This window comes from Amblyraja radiata, chromosome 25 (assembly GCF_010909765.2).
Source record: "Amblyraja radiata isolate CabotCenter1 chromosome 25, sAmbRad1.1.pri, whole genome shotgun sequence".
In the NCBI taxonomy this organism is placed as follows: domain Eukaryota; kingdom Metazoa; phylum Chordata; class Chondrichthyes; order Rajiformes; family Rajidae; genus Amblyraja; species Amblyraja radiata.
In genome coordinates, this window is record NC_045980.1 from 12,328,306 (window position 1) to 12,350,523 (window position 22,218).

At 43.8% G+C, this 22,218-nt stretch overlaps 1 protein-coding gene across 1 annotated transcript in view; it reads left to right on the forward strand.

Moving 5' to 3' along the window:
* The window catches only part of aacs (acetoacetyl-CoA synthetase), a 127,902-nt gene that overhangs the window by 52,581 nt on the left and 53,103 nt on the right, over positions 1–22,218 (forward strand). The window contains exons 7-10 of the mRNA XM_033043183.1: positions 2,846–2,927; positions 6,527–6,677; positions 16,070–16,150; positions 16,894–17,018. Of these exons, the coding sequence (XP_032899074.1) occupies positions 2,846–2,927; positions 6,527–6,677; positions 16,070–16,150; positions 16,894–17,018 (439 nt within the window). The remainder of the gene's footprint in view (positions 1–2,845; positions 2,928–6,526; positions 6,678–16,069; positions 16,151–16,893; positions 17,019–22,218) is intronic.

Here is a 22,218-nt window from a genome sequence, read left to right on the forward strand (position 1 = left end):
TGTGGGTTTTCTCCGGGTGCTCCGGTTTCCTCCCATGTTCCAAGGACATGCAGGTTTATAGGTTAATTGGCTTGTAATTAAATGTAAATTGTCCCTGGTGTGTGTAGGATCGTGTTAATGTGCGAGGATCGCTGGTCGGTGCGGATGCGGTGGGCCGTAGGGCCTGTTTCCGCGCCATATCACTGACACTAAAAATCTAATAACTAAAATTACAGGTGGCACAATTGTGCAGCTGCCTCGGGTCCAACAAATTTGGCTTCAATCCAGATGCCTGGTTGTGTCTATGTGGAGTTTGCATGTTCACTCCTGCATCCATGTGGGATTCCACGGGGTGCTCCAGTTTCTTCCCAACGTTGCTGGGAATGGGGAGGGAGAATACAGTGGGATTAGTGTAAATGAGTGTTTGATGGTCAACCTGCACTTGGTGGGCTGAAGTGCCTGTTTCTGCTCCTGATCAAATCTATAGATAGACAAAAAAAGCTGGAGTAACTCAGCGGGACAGGCAGCGGGGCAGGCAGCATCTCTGGAGAGAAGGAATGGGTGATGTTTCGGGTCGAGACCCTTCTGAAGCTTTTTGTGTCTATGGTTTAAACCAGAATCCTGACAAAACTTCTTCAGCGTGTGTGTGTGAACGGAAAGAGCTCCAATTGGCATCCAGTGTTGAGTGGTACACCTCAGGGCACAGTACTTGGCCCACACCTATTTTTGCTTTACATAAATGACATCCATGAAAAAGTTGCAAGTACGACCAGACTTTTCGCTGATGATTGTTTGCTGTACCGTCCAATTAAGTCAGCTGATGATGAAGATGCTCTCCAAAAGGATCTCGATACTATGGTTGAGTGGTCACAACAATGGGGCATGCAGTTCAACCCTTCCAAATGTGAAACTATGCGTGTCATCAGAAAGGAATCCAGGCAAAACATCTTACAATATACTTGGTGCCACCCTTGAAGAATCCAAACAAACCAAGTATCTTGGCATCAAATTGCAGAATGATCTGCGTTGGAATGGTCAGACTCATCATGCAACGGTGAAAGCAACAGGTGTCCTAAACTTTCTGAGGCGCAACTTTCATCATTGTTCAACTTCTGTCAGGGAGAAGCTATACTTCACCCTCGTTAGACCTCATTTGGACTACGCAGTTGCAGCATGGGACCCATACACAAATAAAAAAATTTCTTCCATCGAACGTGTCCAAAGACAGGCAGCTCGATTTGTTACTAACACCTATGAGAGAGAAGCGAGTGTCACCAAACTTCTTAATTCTCTGGGGTGGAACCCTCTCCAAGATAGACGTGAAGCTCACCGTTTGACCTGTTTTTACAAAATGTTAAATGGTCAGCTCGACATAGACTACAAGACCTACACCAAACCCAAACCAATTAGGAGCAGACGAGGGCATTCGATCCAATTTGTGATCCCAGCTACAAAGACAGATGTATACAGCAATTCGTTCTTCCCCCGCACAATTAAAGCATGGAATAATCTCCACCCAACTATGGTTACCCAACCAGATGCAACTAAATTTAAAGTAGCTCTTTCTCCCCAATAACCCTTTCTGGCTTAAGCCCTCACTTCACCACCTCCAGTTTAAATTCCATTTGGAATATTTTGGAGGACCAAGAAACCAAGAAACCAAGAAACCAAGAACCAAGAATCTGCAGTTCCTTCCTACACACTGATCAATGCTATGACATAACAAGACCTTTTATTGAAGTAGAGGAGAACAAAATAATCATGCTCCTCATTAAAATACTGATAAAAATATTAATAAATATTAAATAAATAAAATAAACAAATAATTATAATAAATAAAATAAATAATGAATGATGATAAATGGATAACTAAATAAATAATGTCAGACGAATAATAATAAATAAAATAAATAATGAACATTCCAATGATAAATAATAAATCACGGTCCTGAATAATAAATAATCATGCTGTTAAATAATAAATCATCATGCTTCTAAATAAAATAATAATATTAAAAAATAATAATAAATAATCCCATTCTATAATAATCATGCAAATAAATAATTATGCTCCTATGCATCTCTTGCACGGTATGAATAAGATTCACGTTTATAGTCGGTTCAGTTTAGTTTATTGCCACATGTACCGAGGTATAGTGTGAAGTGCATCGATCATAGAAAATTCACATTCTAGAAGTACTGCTGCCAGCACCATTGAAGGAGAAATTTCTCCATTTTTTGTTTTTGTTTTTGGAAATAAAGTCAAGTCAGCGCCGACCAGCGACCACCCCATACACTGACACTGTCCTACACACACTGGGGACAATTTTACAATTACCGATTTGCCGAAGCCGATTTAACTTAGAAACCTGCACATCTTTGGAGTGTGGGAGGAAACCGGAGCAGCCAGAGAAAACCCAAGCAATCACAGGAAGAATGTACAAACTCTACAGACAGTACCCGAGGACAGGATCGAACCTGGGTCTCTGGCGCTGTAAGGCAGCAACTCACTGCGCCACTGTGCTGCCCTGTGGCCAAAATGTGATATCATTGTACTTGGTCATGCTTGGTGTGATTGGCCTCTCGTGTTGATCCCTCTGCTGCAACCTTGGTGACAATGGACACCTCGCTGTCGTGGCTGCTGTACAGAGCAGAAAAGTCTGCAAGTGGCTGTTTGACAGCTTGCATTTGGCCTCCAGCTCTTGTCTGACTTGCGTTCTGAGCACGGATGTCAGAATGCATTGACTTGCACCTTGCAGGTAGTCGATGACTTTCCATGGAAGCATTGGTGGATGACTTGAATTTTGTGCTATCTCAATTGTACTGTTCAAATAGATCAGAGTGACTTTCTTATTTGCTCCTGCAGGTTTGCCCGACTTGGAGAAGGTGGTAATAATGCCGTATGTCAAAGCACAAGAGGCCGTGGACTTGTCCAGGATACCAAACAGGTGAAAACCTCTGAATAATGCACTTGACTATACATGATTATGATCAAGCCGTCCACAGTGTACAGATGCTGTATCAGCCTCAACCACTTCATTCCACATGCCCACCGTTCTCTGCATGGAAATAGTTTCCCTCAGGTTCTTAATAAATCTTTTTCCTTCCACCTTAAACCTCGGCCTCTAGTTCTTGATTCCCCTACGCCAGGAAAAAGACCATGTATATTCACCCTGTGTCTATTAAGCACCTCATAATTTAAACTACCTCTAAGATCACCCCACAGCTTCCTGTGCCGCAAGGAATAGTCCCATACTGCCTAATCTCACCATAGCTCAGTCCCTCAAGTCCTGGCAACAATACTCTTACATATTTTATGCACAGTTTCCAACTTAATGGCATCATTCCTATATCCATTATGCCAATGTGAAGGTGCCACAGACATCTTTCTTGACAGCAGTTCCCCCTTTCCTTTCCTGAGAAAGTCCTAACCACAATTGCTGCACGAGGGGAATAATGCCCTTCCTATTCAACCATGCCTGCGCCATTCCAGGTTCTCAACCCAAGTGACACATTGGCAATTGCTGTCTTAAGGTGACAGGAGGTGGAGGAGACAGGTGCACACTTTGATCATCTTTTGGCCTTAAACTGCCTAGTTTTAGTTTATTATTATTTTATTACTGTCACGTGTATCGAGGTTCAGTGAAACACTTTTTTAACACTCACTATCCAGTTAGCGAAAAGACTATGCATGTTTACAATTAAGCCATCCACAGTGTACTGCTACACGATAAAGAGTACAACGTTTAGTGCAAGATAAAGTCCAGTAAAATATGATTAAAGATAGTTTGAAGGTCTCCAGTGAAATAAATGGGAAGTCAGTACCGCTCTCTAGTTGGCGGGAAGATGGTTCAGTTGCCTGATAACAGCTGTGACGAAACTGTCCCTGAATATGGAGGTGTGCGTTTTCACGCTTCTGTACCTCTTGCCTGATGGGAGAGGGGAGAAGAGGGAGTGACCCATCCTTGACTATGCTGCTGGCTTTGCCGAGGCAGCGTGACGTGTAGATGGACTCAATGGAAGGGAGGTTGGTTTGTGTGATGGTCAGGGCTGTGTCCACAACTCTCTCCAATTTCTTGTGGTCTTGGGTGGAGCTGTTCCCAAACCATGCTGCCTGCGAGGCATCCTGATGCCTATTTTATGTGCCACAGCTCCAACAAGGCCCTGTTGTAATGGGCACACTGGTGCTTAGTAGTGCAGACCAAACTTAGAACAAACTTGTGCAGGTGCCCACACAGCATCAACTCAATAGGCTGACGAATGTCAAGTCTTCCTAACACCTCCATGGATCATAGATCATTTGTTTGCTACTGCTTTCAAAGTTTTCCAGTTAATGTTTTGCCAGAACATTGATAGCTCATTAGAAATGAGTTCACCTGTATAGCCAAACTGGAGATGACTAGATTCCTACTGCAATGCCTGAACTACTTTGGTTGCCGGAAGCTGCAAGGGTTTCAGCAGAAGGGACAAATGTTAATTTATTGCAAATGTTTGTTTAATGTAATTCAAAAAATATTTGCAGAATGCTTGTACTGGCTTGTATCACAATTAAAATTCAGTAATACATCTTGTAATTTTATATTGTATTATTTTACCTGTATAAAAAAAAGTTATAACATCTTGGATGAGAGAGAAACCCTTGATTAAACATACACATAGACATTGCTTATAAATTATTAAATTGAACATTTAAATTCCCAATTCTGCCATAAAAAATGACCTGGTTTCTAGGTCCAAGTATTAACATTTTTTTTATTAGTGTGGCTGTCCATATTGCAAACCAAAATTGTAAGTGCACACATTTTAAAGATCTATTATTCTGCACACTCAGCAATTTAGTTGATATGTTATTTGAAAATTAATAAAAACACTGTAGGATGTATGAGGTGGAATTTGTACTGGTTTAATCAAATCTTTCTCAGTATTTTTTCCTTTCCCCAAATTCATTTGTTTACTACCCAAGAATAGCGATTTAAAAAAACTAAAAAGCTTTCTCCCCATCCCAACACTATCAGTCTAAAGAAGGGTCCCGATCCAAAATATCACTAATTCATGTTCTCCAGAGATGCTGCCTGACTCACTGAGTTACTCCAGCACTCTAGGTCTTGTTCATTATTGAGGCATAATTCCATGGTGACAAAAGCACCCTACATGTTGCTATTGTATGAAGAAGGCACATAACTAATATGGATCATGATGCAGGACACAAAGGAAACCTGAACGGAAACCTCTGGAGACTTTGCGCCCCACCCAAGGTTTCCGTGCGATTCCCGGAGGTTGCAGGTGGTTGCAGAGGGTTGCAGGTAGTGGAAGCAGGTAGGGAGACTGACAAAAACCTCCAGAAACCGCACGGAAACCTTGGGTGGGGCACAAAGTCTCCAGAGGTTTCTGTTCAGGTTTCCTAAGTGGGGCAGGGGCATAACTCAGCAGGTCAGGCTGCATCCCTGGAGAACATGGATAGGGTCTGGACCATAATGTATCTAGTTTTAATAACAGGTTAGAGGAAGGGTTAGATTCTAGGTTAGATTAGAAGGGTTAAACTTTTTTTTTAAAGCAAGGTCTAAGTGTTACTCGAGACTCTGTTCGAAAAGCTGTTATTCTGGGTCATCTTTCCTCTGGCTTGCTGTGCATTATCCTCGTACTCTGACCGAGGACCAGCAGGTCACAGCAACTCCCTGGGATAACTTTGGTGAGGTGACAAGAGCAGCCTTCCCAGCCGATGTCTTGATTCTGCTGTGTCCAGGATATACTTATTAATGCACCACCCAGTGCTGCCACCCAGTGGATGTGCCACGTCCTTTCCTGAAGTGATTTCACTCGTGTGCCGACATAGCACTATTCATCTATCACTCACCCTCCTCTCCCCCCTCCCATCACAATCAGTCTGATAATGGGTTCAAACCCCAAACCACACTAATATATCTTCTCCAAAGATGCTGCCTGACCTTCGTTGAGTTTACTTTTTGTAAACAGCATTTGTAGTTCCTCGTGTCTCCATTTTATTGCACAGCCTTGCCTCAGCACTAATCTACTATGGACTTTGAATTAGTTACACTAGCTCATACTATTATGGTCTGATAACTTTTTTATAGATTATTGTCTATTTGTTGTGTAGTGTGTAATGTGGCTTTATACCTACAGCACGTAAGAATTTCTTTGTGTAGCAGGTAACTGCAGATGTTGGTTTACACCATAGGTAGACACAAAATGCTGGAGTAACTCAGCTGGTTAGGCAGCATCTCTGGAGAAAAGGAATAAATGACGTTTTGGGTCAAGTCCTCAGACATAACTGAGAGAAAAAGGGTCACGACTTGAAACAGCAAGGAAGGGGACCCATCCTTGTCCCCTTCCTGGTACATATGACAATTAAACACTCTTGACTTGAAATCTCCATGAGTAAAATATTCATAGTAACATCGACAATCTTGCCCATGTAAATGTTTTGATCATTCGATCATTTATTTTGATCAGGTTTTTATTTGAGACTTTTTGATGCATTGGCTTTCTCACTTTGTGCCTGTGTGTGTGTGTGTGTGTGTTTTTACAGCATGTTTCTGGATGAGTTCCTTGCCACAGGGAAGGAGGGAGACCACGGGCCACAGCTTGAGTTTGAGCAGCTGCCGTTTAATCATCCGCTTTTCATTATGTACTCCTCTGGCACAACTGGGGCCCCAAAATGCATGGTGCATTCAGCTGGGGTAGGTACCCACTGTGACAAATGCTTTGAGAACGGTTTAATTTTATTAATCTAAAGTGTTTAGTTTAGTTTTTGTTTAGATTAGGGATACAACGTGGCAACACGGAGTCCACGCTGACCAGCGATCGCCCATACACCAGTTCTATTCTACACACTAGGGACAATTTACAGAAGCCAATTAACCTAGAAAACCACGCTTCTTTGGGATGTGGGAGGAAAGCAGAGCACCTGCACGGTCACAGGGCGAACATGCAAACTCCAAACAGACAGCAACCGGAGTCAGGATCGAACCCGGATCTCTGGCGCTGTAAGGCATCAACTCTACCATTGCGCCACCGTGCTGCCCTGAAGTGGTTAAGACGGGAACACGGTATGCCTGCATTTATTGATCGGAGCATTGAGGATAAGAGTCATATTGCAGCTTTATGAGACTTTGGTTAGAACGCATTTGGAGTATTGCAAGCAGTTCTGGTTACTCCATTACAGGAAGGATATGAATACTCTGGAGAGGGTGAAGAAGAGGTTTACCAGATGCTACCTGGAATAGAGGGAAGGCACAAAACGCTGGAGTAACTCAGCGGGTCAGGCATCATCTCTGGAGAACATGGATAGGTGAAGCTTTGGGTCGGGACCTTTCTTCGGACTCTTGATGAGAGGGTATTAGCTACAGGGAGAGGTTGGACAGACTTGGATTGTTTTCTCAGGCATGCCAGAGGTTGCGGGGAGACCTGCTAGAAGTATACAGAATTATGAGGCATGCATAGGGTAGACGGTTAGAATCTTTTTCCTGGGATGGATCTGTGAAAGAAAAGAAGATAGCTTCAAGGTAATTGGGGCAAAGTTTAAAGGGGATATGTGGAGCAAGCTTTTGTTTCACGCTGATGGTGGAGGATGCATGGAACACACTGCCAGCGGTGGTGGTGAAGGCTGGTACGATAGTGGTGTTTAAGAAACTTTTAGATAGGCTCATGAATATGCAGGAAATGGAGAGATATGTTTCACTTGCAGGCAGAGGAGATTAGTTTGGCATCATGTTCTGCATAGACATTGTAGATCAAATGTAGGATGTAGATCAAATGTAGGATTCGGTCAGTGGGGGCGCTGTGATGCGGCTGCCCTGCCAGCAGCGTATTCGTCATTTTTACTTTTTTTGTTTTTTTTAGTATGTCCAAATGTGTGTTTTAATGTCTCTTGGTGTGTCTTGTGTGTGGGGTGGTGGGTGGGGGGGGGGAGGAAGGGGGGGACAGCTTTCGGTCGCCTCCTCCACGTAGAGGCGACCTTTTCCATGTCGCCTCCCTCGCGGCCTAACACCATGGATTGGCGTGGCCTTTCCTGGAGTAGGACCCGGAGCTTCAGCAGCGGGCGCAGAGTGGACTTTTTTCATCGCGGAGCGGGGCGAATCCATGCCGGGGTCACCAGAAGGTAGTGTTCCGATCGCTGTCCCGTGGACTAGTACAGCCTGAAGCTGCGGTCTGCGGAGCGTCTAGCCGCGGGCGCGGCGTCTGGAGCCTGGGATCCCTCGTTGGGGATCCCGGGGGAGAAGAGCTCCGACCGCTGGCCCACGGCCTTCAACATCTTGAAGACGCAGTCTCCAAAGCTTCTAGCCACGGGCGCTGCGTCCGGAGCCTGGGATCCCTTGTTGGGGATCCCCGGGGGAGAAGAGCTCCGACCGCTGGCCCGCGGCCTACAACATCTTGAAGCAGCGGTCTGCGGAGCTTCTAGCAACGGGCGCGCCGTGGACTTACCATCCGGAGCGGGATCCCTGGAGAAGAGCTTCAACCGCCGGCCTGTGGCCTACAACATCCTGAAGCCTCGGTCTCCAGTAGGGAAGTACCGATTCCGGACTTACCTTTCAGACGAGAGGGCCTGTACATCTGGCCGCCCGCAGCGGCGACTGCGGAGGTTTATGGCTCCGACCACGCAGGAACAATGGAGGAGGACTGACGGTACTTTGTACCTTCCACCACAGTGAAGAATGCTGAGGTGGATGTTTATGTTAAATTTTTATTGTTTATTGTGTGTTCTTTTTGATTGTACCGCTGCTGGCAAGTTTATTTCTCTGCACTATAAATCTGATTGATTGATTGAAATGGGCCTGTTCCTGTACTGTACTGTCTTGATGCTGCCTTTCGAGTTACTCCAGCATTTTGAGTCTATCTTTGGTTTAAACCAGCATCTGCAGTTCCTTCTACACTACTGTTGCATTTTTTTTGTGGTTATTATGTTGCCTTGAGCTTGCATTCAGTAAGGTTTTAAAAACTGGATTTATTTTTTATTTCCCTGCTGATTCTATACTGGGCATTATAATTCCTCCTTCCACTCAATAGGTTTTAAATCACCTTTTATTGCCTATTTAAAGGTGTGTTCTCAAACATTGGTTAACAACTGAACATCACAGCTGCTCCCAACCTGAAGTTACCCACAGGAAGTGCCGTGGGACATCTGTTAGTAACAACTAACGCAACTGTTTTTAAAACATAAGCAAGCTCATTAAAAATGCCCAGCTAATGAAGCTCATCATAAAAAAAGGTGCAAAAGAATAATTAAAACTCTATAATGAAATTGCCCTTTTCCTGCAAGAATTCCTGTCAAAAGTTAATTGATGTTTCAATTATTTAATTTTAGATGCAAAATCTTAAATGCTTTCATTGGGAATGCAAAATATAAAATAAACAGTGATTACAGGATTGATAATCCAGCCACATTCTATTCATTTGTGATGCATAGTTCAATCAAATCAACATTATTCAAAAGGATTTTTGCATACTATGTTTATTGGAGCTACTAATTCAGTTATCAATTTTTTTGAACTAAAAAACATAATTGTTTACCATTAGATATGTTCATAAATTCATGTGACAGGAGCAGAATTAGGCCATTTGGCCCATCAAGTCTGCACCGCCATTCAATCATGGTTGATCCATCTTTCCCTATCTTAACCCCATTCTCCTGCCTTCACTCCTGACACCTGTACTAAAATATCACGCTATAGACTTTTACTATTGCTAGTTTTAAAAGATTGTTTGAAATATACATGATGGAAACAGGTCCTTTGGCCCACCAAGTCCATGCCAACCATCGCATACCCATTCACAAGTTCTATGTTATCTCACTTTCGCATCCACTCCCTACACACTAGGGGCAATTTACAGAGGCCAATAAACCTACAAACCTACACGTCTTTGAGATATGGGGGGGAAACTGGAGGAAACCCATGCGGTCACAGGGAGAACGTGCAAACCCCACATATACAGCACCTGAGGTCAGGATGGGACCCGGGTCTTTGGCTCTGTGAGGCAGTTCTACCTGCAGCTTTTAAATATAATGGAGCACATTTGTTTTTAGGTCTACCTGATTCATGGTGCCACTATGATTGTAAAAAGCAGTTCAGAAATTTAACTTTGACTTTAAAGTATTGTTGTTTTAAATTATAATTTATTTGCATTTATAATTTCTTAGTCTTTTGAGCAATAAACGGAGAAACAGATTTGACAAACTTCATCATAATTCCATATGCTCTGAGTAATGTGCAGTAAATGTTCTGATTAGATAATTATCTTAAAATATCGGGATGTAATTAGAACTAATTCTTCATACTGCAAGGAAAAGCTAGATAATTAAATTATTATGTTATGCCAAACATCAGCACTTAAATCTTTACCAGCAGAAATGTTATTCACTAGAAACAGAAGATTTATTTTGTATTGACTGATAATGGTAGTGATAATGTGTATTGAAGTCCCCCAAAAATCTGTGTTTTTTGAGAAATATTTTTATTATTTACAAACCTTATTATTTATAATTTTTACTTGACTTGAGAAACAATATTGGGAGAAATGAATTGTCTGGACCTGATTATCATGGTCGATTGCATGGATTCAGAGTTGTTGGGGGAGTCTTTGTGTTTAGTTTAGAGATACAGCGGTGGACACAGGCTCTTCAGCCCATTGAGTCCGTGACGACCTATGATCACCCAAACTAGGGACAATTTACAGAAGCCAATTAACCTGCAAATCCACACGTGTTTGGAATGTGGGAGGAAACCGGAGCGCCCGAAGAAAACCCACACGGTCAGCTGGTCCCTTCACACTTAAGGGGCTGTCCCACTTGGGCAACCTAATTGGCGAGTTTAGAAGAGTTTGAAAAAATGACATGTTGAAGACGTCCTTCGACTATGTTGAAAACCTGCTTTGACTAGCTACGACTAACTTCGGGGAAAATTGGACACCGAATAGTGGAGAGTGAAGATGACCTCCTTCGACCTCCCTTCGACTATGATGAAGACTATCTACGACTACCTTCGACTACGTTTGACTACCCTCGATTACCTGCGACTAACATGCTGACCTACTACGACCTACTATAACTAAACCTACGAGTAAAAAAGTATCTATTTTTTCCATGGCGACCTCTTTTTACTCGCGGGCATTTTTTAACATATTGAAAAAAATGCAGCGACCTAGCTGAGGCCTCGAGTACGCTGAGCCCACTCTCGAGGTCGCCCAAGTGGGACAAGCCCTTAACATCTGATATACTTCACACGATCTTCACCACTTCAATCACTCCCAATTCCGTGGCCCCCACCACTCACCTTTGCCATGGATGTCCAGTCCCGTTCCCATGCACCCACTGCCATGGTGAGGCCACGCACATACTTCAAGATCTGCACCTCGTATTCCAATTGTGTAGCCTGCAACCAAATGGCACGAACATTTAATTCTCCATTTGTAGTTAAACAACCCTACCCCCCTCTTCTCATTTACCCAGCTTTCCCCCAACCCACTTCCCACTCACACACATCTTTCTCCCCTTGTCCCTGCCACTCTGCCCTTTACCTTCTCCATTTGCTCATGTCTAAATCTTCTCCACTCTGGGTCTTCCATTTCCCCCAACCCCCTCCCCCCACCTTCACCATCCACTACCTCTCTCTGGTTCACCTTCCTTTCTTATCAAATTCCATCATTTGCACCATTTTGTTTTCTCCACTTATCACCTGCAGTCTTGGCCACTATCTCCACCCCCCACCCCCCCCCCCTTTCCTGCCCCCACCTTTTAATCAGTTAGTTCAGTTTAGTTTATTGTCACGTGTACCAAGGTACGGTGAAAAGTGTTTGTTGCATGCTAACCAGTCAGCTGATAAGACAATACATGATTACAATCGAGCCATCCACAGTGTACAGATAAATGGAATAACGTTTAAAGTAATAAATATTGCTGTTGGAGCAGAGGTTTAAAAGAGTGGGGCGATTGCAATGCGTGATTGCAGATCCGCCTCTGGGATCAGCACGCAGAGGGTCACCTGGCCGGGCGCCATCTTGCAGGATATCCCCGACTTGTCTGTTAATCAACCAGCCGTACCTGGATCCACCTATCACTCGGCAGCTCTTTGACACAACCCTCACCTCTTACCACACTTCCAACAATCTGAAGAAGGGTCTCAACCCACAAAATGTTTAAGAAAGAACTGCAGATGTAGGAAAAATCGAAGGTGGACAAAAATGCTGGAGAAACTCAGCGGGTGAGGCAGCATAGATGCCTGGCAAGTGATAGGTGGCCACTTACACAGATGCTGCCTGACCCCGCTTAGTTCCTCCGGCACTTTGTTTTTTGTTCAAGTTTCCAGCATCTGCAGTCTCCATTGTCTCCTTTTAGTTCTCCTCAGTAAGCTTGCTGGCTCAAAGTGGGGGGCAGCAGCCCCCACACTGCGCATCTCAGCACTAGCCCTTGCATTTTCTTCAGCCGAATATTGTGCCCCTGTTTGGTCCAGGTCATCCCACACACACCATGTGGACACCCAATTGAACTCAACAATGAGGATCATCACAGGAACAATCTGCTCAACACCACTCCCCTGGCTCCCTGTCCTATCCAACATAGCCCCTCCACACATCCGGCGAGTAGTCCTCACTCAAAGGATGCTCCAAAAGACCAAAAATTCCCCTCACCTGCCAATTCACATGGACATCTTCAACCCACCCACTGCTCGACTTCCATCTAGACGACCAATTTGGAAGAACCCACCACCAGCTGATTTCACCATCCAATCAGCTTGGAAAAGGGAATGGGAGTCCAAGGACGTCCCAAATAAACATCTGGTGTCAGACCCCACCCTACCGGTCCCTGGCACCAATCTCCCAAGGAAGCAGTGGACGACGCTGAATAGATTCAGGACTGGACATGGCCCCTGCTTGGCCAGCCTTCACAAATGGGGCAGCAGCCCAACCCCACGGTGTGCTTGTGGAGAGCAGCAAACAATGCAACACATCATTGAAGCATGCCCTCAACAAAGACTCAAAGGAGGACTTGTCACCCTTCATACAGCAGATCAAGAGGCAACTGCTTGGCTAAAGGACTTTGCATTCGCTAAATAAATAAAGTTCAGTGTCGTGTTACAGCGGGGAAACAGGCCCTTCCGCCAACCGAGTCCACGCCGACCAGTGATCGCCGCACATTAACACTATCCTACGTACGCAAGGGAGAATTTACGATTTTATCAAGCCAATTAATCTACAAACTTGTACATCTTTAGTGTGTGGGAGGAAACCTGAGCTCCCGGAGAAAACCCACGCGGTCACGGGGAGAATGTACAAACTCGTAGAGACAGCACTCGTAGTCAGGATTGAACCCGTGTCTCTGGCGCCGTAAGGCAGCAACTCTACTGCTGTGCCACTGTGCCGCCCAAACATATCTACGGCAATGTAATGTTTCTGTATCTTACTGTTTTAACTGAGTTTCTATATCACTAATGGATTATCAGCAGAAAGCTTGTCTCCATTCGTTGTAAGTACATTTTCTTTGAGTAGCAATTTTGAGATTTACTTTTCATAAGCAGCCTCAAAATGTCTATTCGAGCAACTCAAGGTCTATCTAATAATAATTGAACTGTGTGGTTTTTTTAATTCTGTTTTCCTCAGTCTTTTGAGCTGAGGATTCCTAGAAATCTGGTGATCAATGCATGGTGGAAAGTACAAGGGCATTCAATGTAGAGTTAATATTCTGCTGCCATATGTTTGCTTTGTTAAATTAATCTCATTTAATCATCATCATTGAAGCAGCAGCGGAATTGGGAACAAGAATATGGAAGGAAGGAGTGAGTGGTTTGATGACAGGCTGGTGGAGTCCTTGAGATGCTGGCCACTGCGGTTTTTCATTTAAATTTATTAGACGACTGATCTTATTTTGGAAAGTGCTTCTGTTTTCATCCATAAATTCCATGTCCTGAAAGGCAGCCTGCGATTATTCCTCTGTTTAGTTTACATTACCTTTAGCAGCACATCTCTGTTGTTGTCGCCAGTTAGTTAAATCATTGATTACATTTGGGCAAAGAGACTGGGTCAACGTCGGAATTAGTCATTAGCTGCAACCTTGCTGAGGAGGTGTGCCGTTTATCATTATTACCAGTTCTCAGAATGCGGGCTGCTGCTTTAAAGGATGTCGGGACTTGTAGTAAAGACCTAGGCCACTAGGTGGCACACGTGTGTTGCATTTCCATCCCATCCCAATTGCACATGAACACAAACAATCACGACAGATTGTCACTGTCTAATCTGGAAACATTCATAAATGAAGCTGCCTTTGGTTTGCAACAGTAGACTTTTCTCATATTCCATTCAATCTGTTCAAACACTGATATACCCAGAGTAACTTAATTGGAGACAAGCAGAATAAAACCATATACATCAGTAGAAACAAAGAACTGCAGATGCTGGTTTATACCAAAGATAAACACAAAGTGCTGAAGTAACTCGGCAGGTCTTTGGAGAAAAAGGGATTGATGATGTTTTGGGTCAATTTGAAGAAGGGCCCGACGCGAAACATCACTTATCCTTTTTCTCCAGAGATGCTGCCTGACTCACTGAGTTACTCCAGCACTTTGTGTCTATCGCTTGGAACACCTGTTTCCACCTATCACTTGCCAGGTTTTGTTCTTCTTTCCTGCAAGCCTCTTCCAGCTTTCAACCGCCAACTGCAATCAGTCTGAAGAAGGGTCCTGACATGAAATGAGGTTTATCCATATTATCGAGATGCTGCCTGACACGCTGAGTTACTCCAGCACTTTGTGCCTTTTTTGTAAACCTGCAAATGCAGTTCCTTGTATGTACATAGGTTGTTTAGCTTAGTTTGGATATACAGCAAGGAAACAAGCCCTTCAGTCCACTGAGTCCACGCCGACCATTGATCACCCATTCACACCAGTTGTGATATTCCACTTTCTCACCTTTCCCTCCACATTAAGCGCAATTTTACAATGAACCTACAAGCCTTCACGTCCTTGGGATGTGGGAGGAAACTGCAACACCCGGAGAAATCCCACGCTGTCACAGGGATGACGTGCAAACTCCAACTAGGCAGCACCCGAGGTCAGGATCGATCCTGGGTCGCTGGAGCAGCGAGGCACCCTCTGTACCACTACTTCACTGTGACACCCCATGACCTCCTGACTCTTGAGGGAATCTGTTGCTCTGACATGGTCTGGCCAACGTGACTCCAGTCTAACGCAATGGTTTGACTCTTGACCCCTGCGCACGGGGATGCTTTCCCTCATTTGGACCGAGACAAGGATTCAGAACGGCTCTGATCTGATTGTCGCATTGGGTGGGGTAAGATGTGGGGGACTTGTGGCACTTGAGTGAGACGACGGGGTTGGACCCTCAGTCTACCCATCTTTTTTTTAACATTAATTTAGCGATACAGCGTGCAAACAGGCACTTCCGCCCACCGAGTCCACGCCGAGCAGCGATCCACACACACTAACACTATCCTACACACTTGGGACAATTTCCAATTATACCAAGCCAATTAGCCTACAAACCTGTACGTCTTTGGAGTGTGGGAGCACCCGGAGAAAACCTACACAGGTCATGGGGAGAATGAGCAAAGTCTGTATAGGCAGCACCAGTAGTCAGGATCAAACCCAGGTCTCTGGCACTAAGGCAGCAACTGTACCGCTGCGTCACTGTGCTGCCTTGTCTGCGGACCATTCAAATTCTGGCCCAATTAAAAGATGACATCGGTTTCTGCACATTAAATTTTAATTACTTGATATTTGATGCAGCATTGTTTAATCTTGGAAGGGCCCAAGCAGTTATTGGCTGCTATTTTGCTGTGTTCGGGATTGCAATGAAATAACATGTGAAATTTGAGATAAGTGCTGGAGTAACTCAGCAGGTCAGACAACATCTCTGGAGAACATGGATAGGAGACCTTTCGGGTCGGGACCTTTCTTCAGACTGGCGTAACTATCTGGATGTTGCATCCGATAATTGTAGAGTGGATTAGAGTTTTCTTTTAGCAGGAGAGTAGAGTGACTAATCTGTGCACACTGTAAAGCAGTGGCAATCCAGCAGCAAGTCCCGGTTAAACGAAGGTTCACAAAGTATTATCTCTTCACAGGGCACACTCATCCAGCACCTGAAGGAGCACATTCTCCATGGCAACATGAGCAGCAGTGATGTCATTATCTACTACTCTTCAGTAAGTGCAGATTGTTGCGCACATGAATAATGTACAGAACAGGAAGATTTATCATCTTCCCATTGTTGAAAAACAAATATATCCCTGCGGTTGTCAACGTGAGTTATTTAATTTGCATAACCCAGAGCAGCTCAGTCCTTCCTGTAAAACAGGAATGATTGTACTTAAATTTGTTTTCATGTCATGGGGGAATAAATCAAACTGACCATGAAATTGAAAGGGTGGGGTGTCTTGAGTGTGATGGAGCTGGTTTGGTGATATTATAACTTGGTCACAGTGAGCGTTCTCTCACATCAACGCTGTAGGAATTGTGGTGCTGTAATTTATTTTCAAAATTTGTTTAGTTTACAGATACAGCGAGGAAATAGGCCCTTCGGCCCACCTAGTCTTGTGTGCTATCCAGAAAGACAATACATGATTACAATCGAGCCATTTACAGTGTATAGATACATGATAAGGGAATAACGTTTAGTGCAAGGTAAAGCCAGCAAAGTCTGATCAAGGATAGTCCGAGGGTCACCAAAGCAGTAGAGTAGTTCAGAACTGCTCACTGGTTGTGGTAGGATGGTTCAGTTGCCTGATAACAGCTGGGAAGAAACTGTCCCTGAATCTGGAGGTGTGCGTTTTCACACTTCTATACCTATTGCCTGATTGGAGAGTGGAGAGGAGTTGTGCTTTTTAATACTGCTTACTAATATTTGAGTAAAAGTTGCACATCATCTCTTGCTTCTTTTGTTCTCCAGACCGGCTGGATGATGTGGAACTGGCTCGTCTCAGCTCTTGCCACAGGAGCCTCGGTTGTCTTGTACGATGGGTCTCCTCTGATCCCCTCCCCAAATGTGCTGTGGGACTTGGTGGACAAGCTGGGGTAAGACATTGCCCATGAAGTTCTTGGACCGCATGAACATGGATGAAATAGATTATGTAGGACGGATCTGCAGATGATGACTTGCACTGAATGCAGACACAAAATGCTGGAGTAGCTCAGCAGATGCAGACTGCATCTCTGGATAGAACGAATGGGTGATGTTTCTGGTCGAGACCCTTCTTCAGACTGAAAGTTAGGGGAGATTAATTCAGTTTCTAAAGCAAGAGGGAAAAATTATTTTAAAAAAGTGAAATAGAAGAAATAAAGGCGAACTAGGGTGGGGGTGGGGGTGGGTTGTGAAGAGGGTGAAGGGAGGTAATGCAGGAGTTACTTGAAATTAGTGAAAATTCACACCGCTGGGTTGTAAGCTGTCCAAGCGAAATATGAAATAGACCAATTACATTCTTACTTGTAAGCACCGTACTCAATAGATAACATCATAAACATACAAAAAAAGTTTTGTTAATAAAAAAAAACTTTTTAGTGTAATTACACATAGATTCGTCAGCATTAGTAAATGGTGAAAATAATGATGGTTGAACTGAAAACTACAAAGGGCATAGTTTGAATTATACCCCGATTCTAAATATTGGCATGTAAATGTTGTCCACAGTATCTGCAGATTTGCAAAGCACTTTGTTGCTTTGGGGGCGAGACATAACACGTGTTTGGTGCTGGCTTCTGACATCTCACCATTGCTTTTGCATTTACAAAAGCATTCTCTGTAAAAGTAAAATGAAGCATATTACCTTAAGGCAGATTGATTTTTAACCTTCTTGGGTTGAGAAACATTTTTCAAAGTTACAGATCTAACTGGAGCTTGATACTTCAAGGCAAACATGATCAAGTGGTGGCAAAGATGTGGCAAAGATTTCCACTTGTCTCTTTCTGCTGACGTTTTTCTTTCTTCAGTGGCAAAAAGTAAAGTATAAAGGAATGAAGATTGGCTTTGCATACGATAAAATATGCTTAAGAAGCGTTTAAAAGCTGTCTTTGGATAAAATGACAATAACACTGCGTTAAAATGTCTACTTTGTGTACAGATCTGTATTTTCTTCATGCTTCAAGTTACTGCACAAATTTGATCAGTGGAAGAGATGCACGAGGGGGCAGTTGCTGGAATGTGGAGTTGAAGGCACAGTGCAAGAGGAAGGCAAACCCTTGCATCAGGACAGGACTGATGCGGGGACATTGCCCGCAAATATCCCTTTGCCTTCCCAGATGCTGCTTGACCTGCTAAGTCCCTCCAGCAGATAGACATAAAATGCTCGTGTAACAAGGACCAGAGGTTTAAGGTGAAGGGGAAAAGATTTAATTGGAATCTGATGGGTGGTGGGTAACTTTTTCACACAAAGGGTGGTGGGTGTACGGAACAAGCTGCCAGAGGAGGCAGTTGAGGCTGGGACTATCCCAACATTTAAGAAACAGTAAGACAGGTACATGGATATGACGGGTTTGGAGGGATATGGGCCAAACGCGGGCAGGTGGGACTAGTGTAGCTGGGACATGTTGGCTGGTGTGGGCAAGTTGGACCGAAGGGTCTGTTTCCACACTGTATCACTCTATGAACTCAGCGGGACAAGTAGAATCCCTGGATAGAAGGAGTGAGTGACGTTTCAGGTCCAGACCCTTCCTCAGTTCCCCCAGCAGTTTGTCTCTTTGATCAGTAGATGGCAAGATAATTCCATTTACCAGCTGAACATTTCAGTCCTGTTAAAAATATCAGGACTTCGAGGCATCTTGACACTTTAAAAGGGTTCTAATCTAAAAAACCATTCCACCCACATTTACTGGAGTCGGAAATTACTGAGAGAGGGCGGGGGTGGCGGAGAGTTTCTGTGAGCTTTAATCATCTAACCCTTGACCATACGCTGGGGGAAATGAGAATGAAAAGTTAGTCAATTTAACCTGAACCCTGCTGAGAAATTCTGGATTTTATTGCGCAGCTTGTAGTAAAAGTACCAGCAATGTTTGAAACTGGAACTAAATGCAGGAAAGAAATGGTGCAACAGGGAGGGAGCAGGCTGCCATGGGCACACATTGTTTTTCATGTTTTGGTAAGATAGAAAATATTTTGTTCCAACAAGCCAGTACAGTTTGAGAAACTTGAAGTGATTTTGCGTGGAATATCACTTTTAATCTGACAAATAATGAATGAATGAATGCTTTATTATCACATGTGACAAGTCACAATTAAATTCTTTGCTTTCATACCCAAGGAATGCAAATAGTCGCCCCATGAAGGGCGGTGACAAAGTTACAAAAGTATCCCGCCCAGCTTCCCCTCCCCCTCCCCCTCCCCCTCTCACAGTGGTCCCCCCACGCCGGGTCCTCCATTGTTCCTGCCCCCGGCAGCGGCGTCCTCACTTCCCCTGGTCCATCCTCGTCCGTTGATTGTCGCCCTCATCGACCGTCGCACCGGCCTATCAACTATCGCGCCGGGCCCCTTCCTGACGCCTCTGTGGCACCAATCCGGGTCCCAGCCGCGGGCTCCGTCTGATGAAGTTTTAAATAATACCGTTTAGGACTTTCCAATTATTTGGTTTTGGGTGTAGCCTGAGTGAGGCAGTAGTCTCAATAATGATTGTAAGTACTTTATGAATGAATGAACCTTCATGTGACAGGTCGCAGTAATATTCTTTATTTTGCAAACCATGCACAAAGTGTGCAGAGTCACCACTTGTCGGGCACTTACAAAGTGTTCAATATAGTTTCAATGGCCCCTCTTTGGTCCCCCCCCCCCCCCTCTCCCGACCTCCTCGTCCGACCTCCGGCACCCACCGTGAGCCATAACTGTCGTGACTGGAAACAGATCTTAAAGCTGGGTATCCGATTCATCCAATTTACAGAAGCCAATTAACCTACAAACCTGTACGTTTTAGGATTGTGGGAGGTAACCGAAGCACCGGGAGATAATCTACGCGGTCACGGGGAGAACATACAAATTCCATCCAGACAGTACCCGTAGTCAGAATCAAACCCGGGTCTCGGGCGCTGTCAGGCAGCAACTCTTACCGCTACTCCACTGTGCCACCTGATGTGCTCGGGTACGACGATTGTATATATGTATAGTATTATCTGATCTGATTATACTGCATGTATAACACAGTTTTCCACTGTACCTCAGCGCACGTGATCATAATAAACCTCAGCCTAATAAGCATACAAAATTATTGGACCAATGGAAATTTAAACTTGATGAGCAATTACAGAGAACCGTACACAGTATGAAGGTAGACAAAAATGCTGGAGAAACTCAGCGGGTGCAGCAGCATCTATGGAGCGAAGGAAATAGGCAACGTTTCGGGCCGAAACCCTTCTTCAGACGTACAGAGTGTGAAAGTGATTATCATGCAAAACAAAGCTTTTCACTGTACCTCAGTACACATGACAATAATAAACCTAAATCTTATCAGAAAAGCAAACACAAAGTGCTGGAGTAACTCAGCAGGTCAGGCAGATCTATGAAGGACAGATTTCAGGTCGAGGCCCTTCTTCAGACTGAAGAAAAGTCCCAACCAGAAATGTGGCCTATCCGTGTCCTTCAGAGATGCTGCCTGACCCACTGAGTTACTCCAGCACTTTCTGATTTTTACTTACTATTCCAGCATCTACAGTTCCTTGTGTCTACATTTGAAAACTGAAGTGGTTGGAATTGATCCCAGAAACACTCATTGAGAGAAGTCTGGATGTGTGAATGAATTCATTAAATTGCATATTCTAACACTTCAACATCCCAAAGTGGGTTGAAGTCAATGAAGGACCGTGGATGTGTAGACCATGTCATAGGATGTCAACATACAAACATACACACCGTTTGTTCCTATAAATCACACATAATCATATAAGACAAATCAGTCGATTTGGATAAAAAGTAGAAAATGCTGGAAACACTTAATGAGACATTATCTGTGGAATGAGAAAAAACATTAACATTTTGAGTCGGAGACCTTTCTTTGAAACTGAGAAATATTTAAAAAAGTAGCCAGTTTTGATGAAGTGTTCAGAAACGGTAACTTTTTATTGCCCACAGATGTTGCTCGATCTGTGGTGACCAGCATTTTGTGTTTTTATTTCAGATATCCAGCATTTGCTGTTTTTTGATTATCACTTTTTTTTTGCGGCTGGCTGACCTGAGATGCCTCGGGAAATGTTCAAACCGTAGTCGTCATTCATCAAAAAGTTAACAATTAATTTCCCACGGGTTTAGCTTTCCTGACAGAGTTGACTCCCAAGTTAAAGCCACTCTTTCTGGTTTTAACTGCGACTGACTTTAACGCCACTAATGAGGCATGTCTCACGGAAACAACAGGGCAGTTGGAACTAGAAAAGGTCACATCAGTTAATCATTCATTTTCCATTCCTGTCAGAGTGAAGTGACGGTATTCTCTGTTACTCGAGGAACGTTGTTATCTTAGAGCATGGTCTTGTTTGTGGCCTGGTATTGGGATGTGGTCATTTTTGTGTCATTAGCAAATATGACTAGCAGGTGACAATTTGTGGGATCCAGGTTGTCAATGTAGAGTAATCCTCAAATCCCTCGGGTTTCAAATCATTCTGAATCTCTGTTTAACATTTATCCTTCAATATATTTCACAAATGTTCAGTCTCTGGCTGTACCCTACAGCTTTAAATTAATTGGACAAACTTTTTCCGAAAGTATTTCTAAGCCCCAAGTCAGTGAATGAAGTGCCGCAGTATTTACTTGTAATGTGTCGAAGAATTGATTTTGAATTAGATTTGAATTTGATTCCTTTATTGTCATTCAGACCTTTCGGTCTGAACGAAATTACGTTGCCTGCAGTCATACACTGTAACAATAAATAACAAAACATACAATAAACACAAATTAACATCCACCACAGTGAGTTCACCAAGCACCTCCTCACTGTGATGGAGGCAAAAGTCTTAGTCTCTGTCTCTTCCCTCCTTGTTCGAGAAGTCGAGATAGACTGCATAGGAAGGAAGTGCAGGTGCTGGCGGACTGAGCGTAGGTGTCAGCTAAACGATCGCTCAGTCTGCTCTTGGTCTCGCTAATATAGAGGAGCCCATACCGAGAGCTACTGATACAGTTGGATGATGAAGATGGGTGAGGGACGGAGAGAGCGGGAATGCAAGAGTTTGTTGAAATTAGAGAAATCCCAGCAAACAACCCTTCTAGAGTTGATTGCTGGAATTTGATTGATTGATTTACTAAATG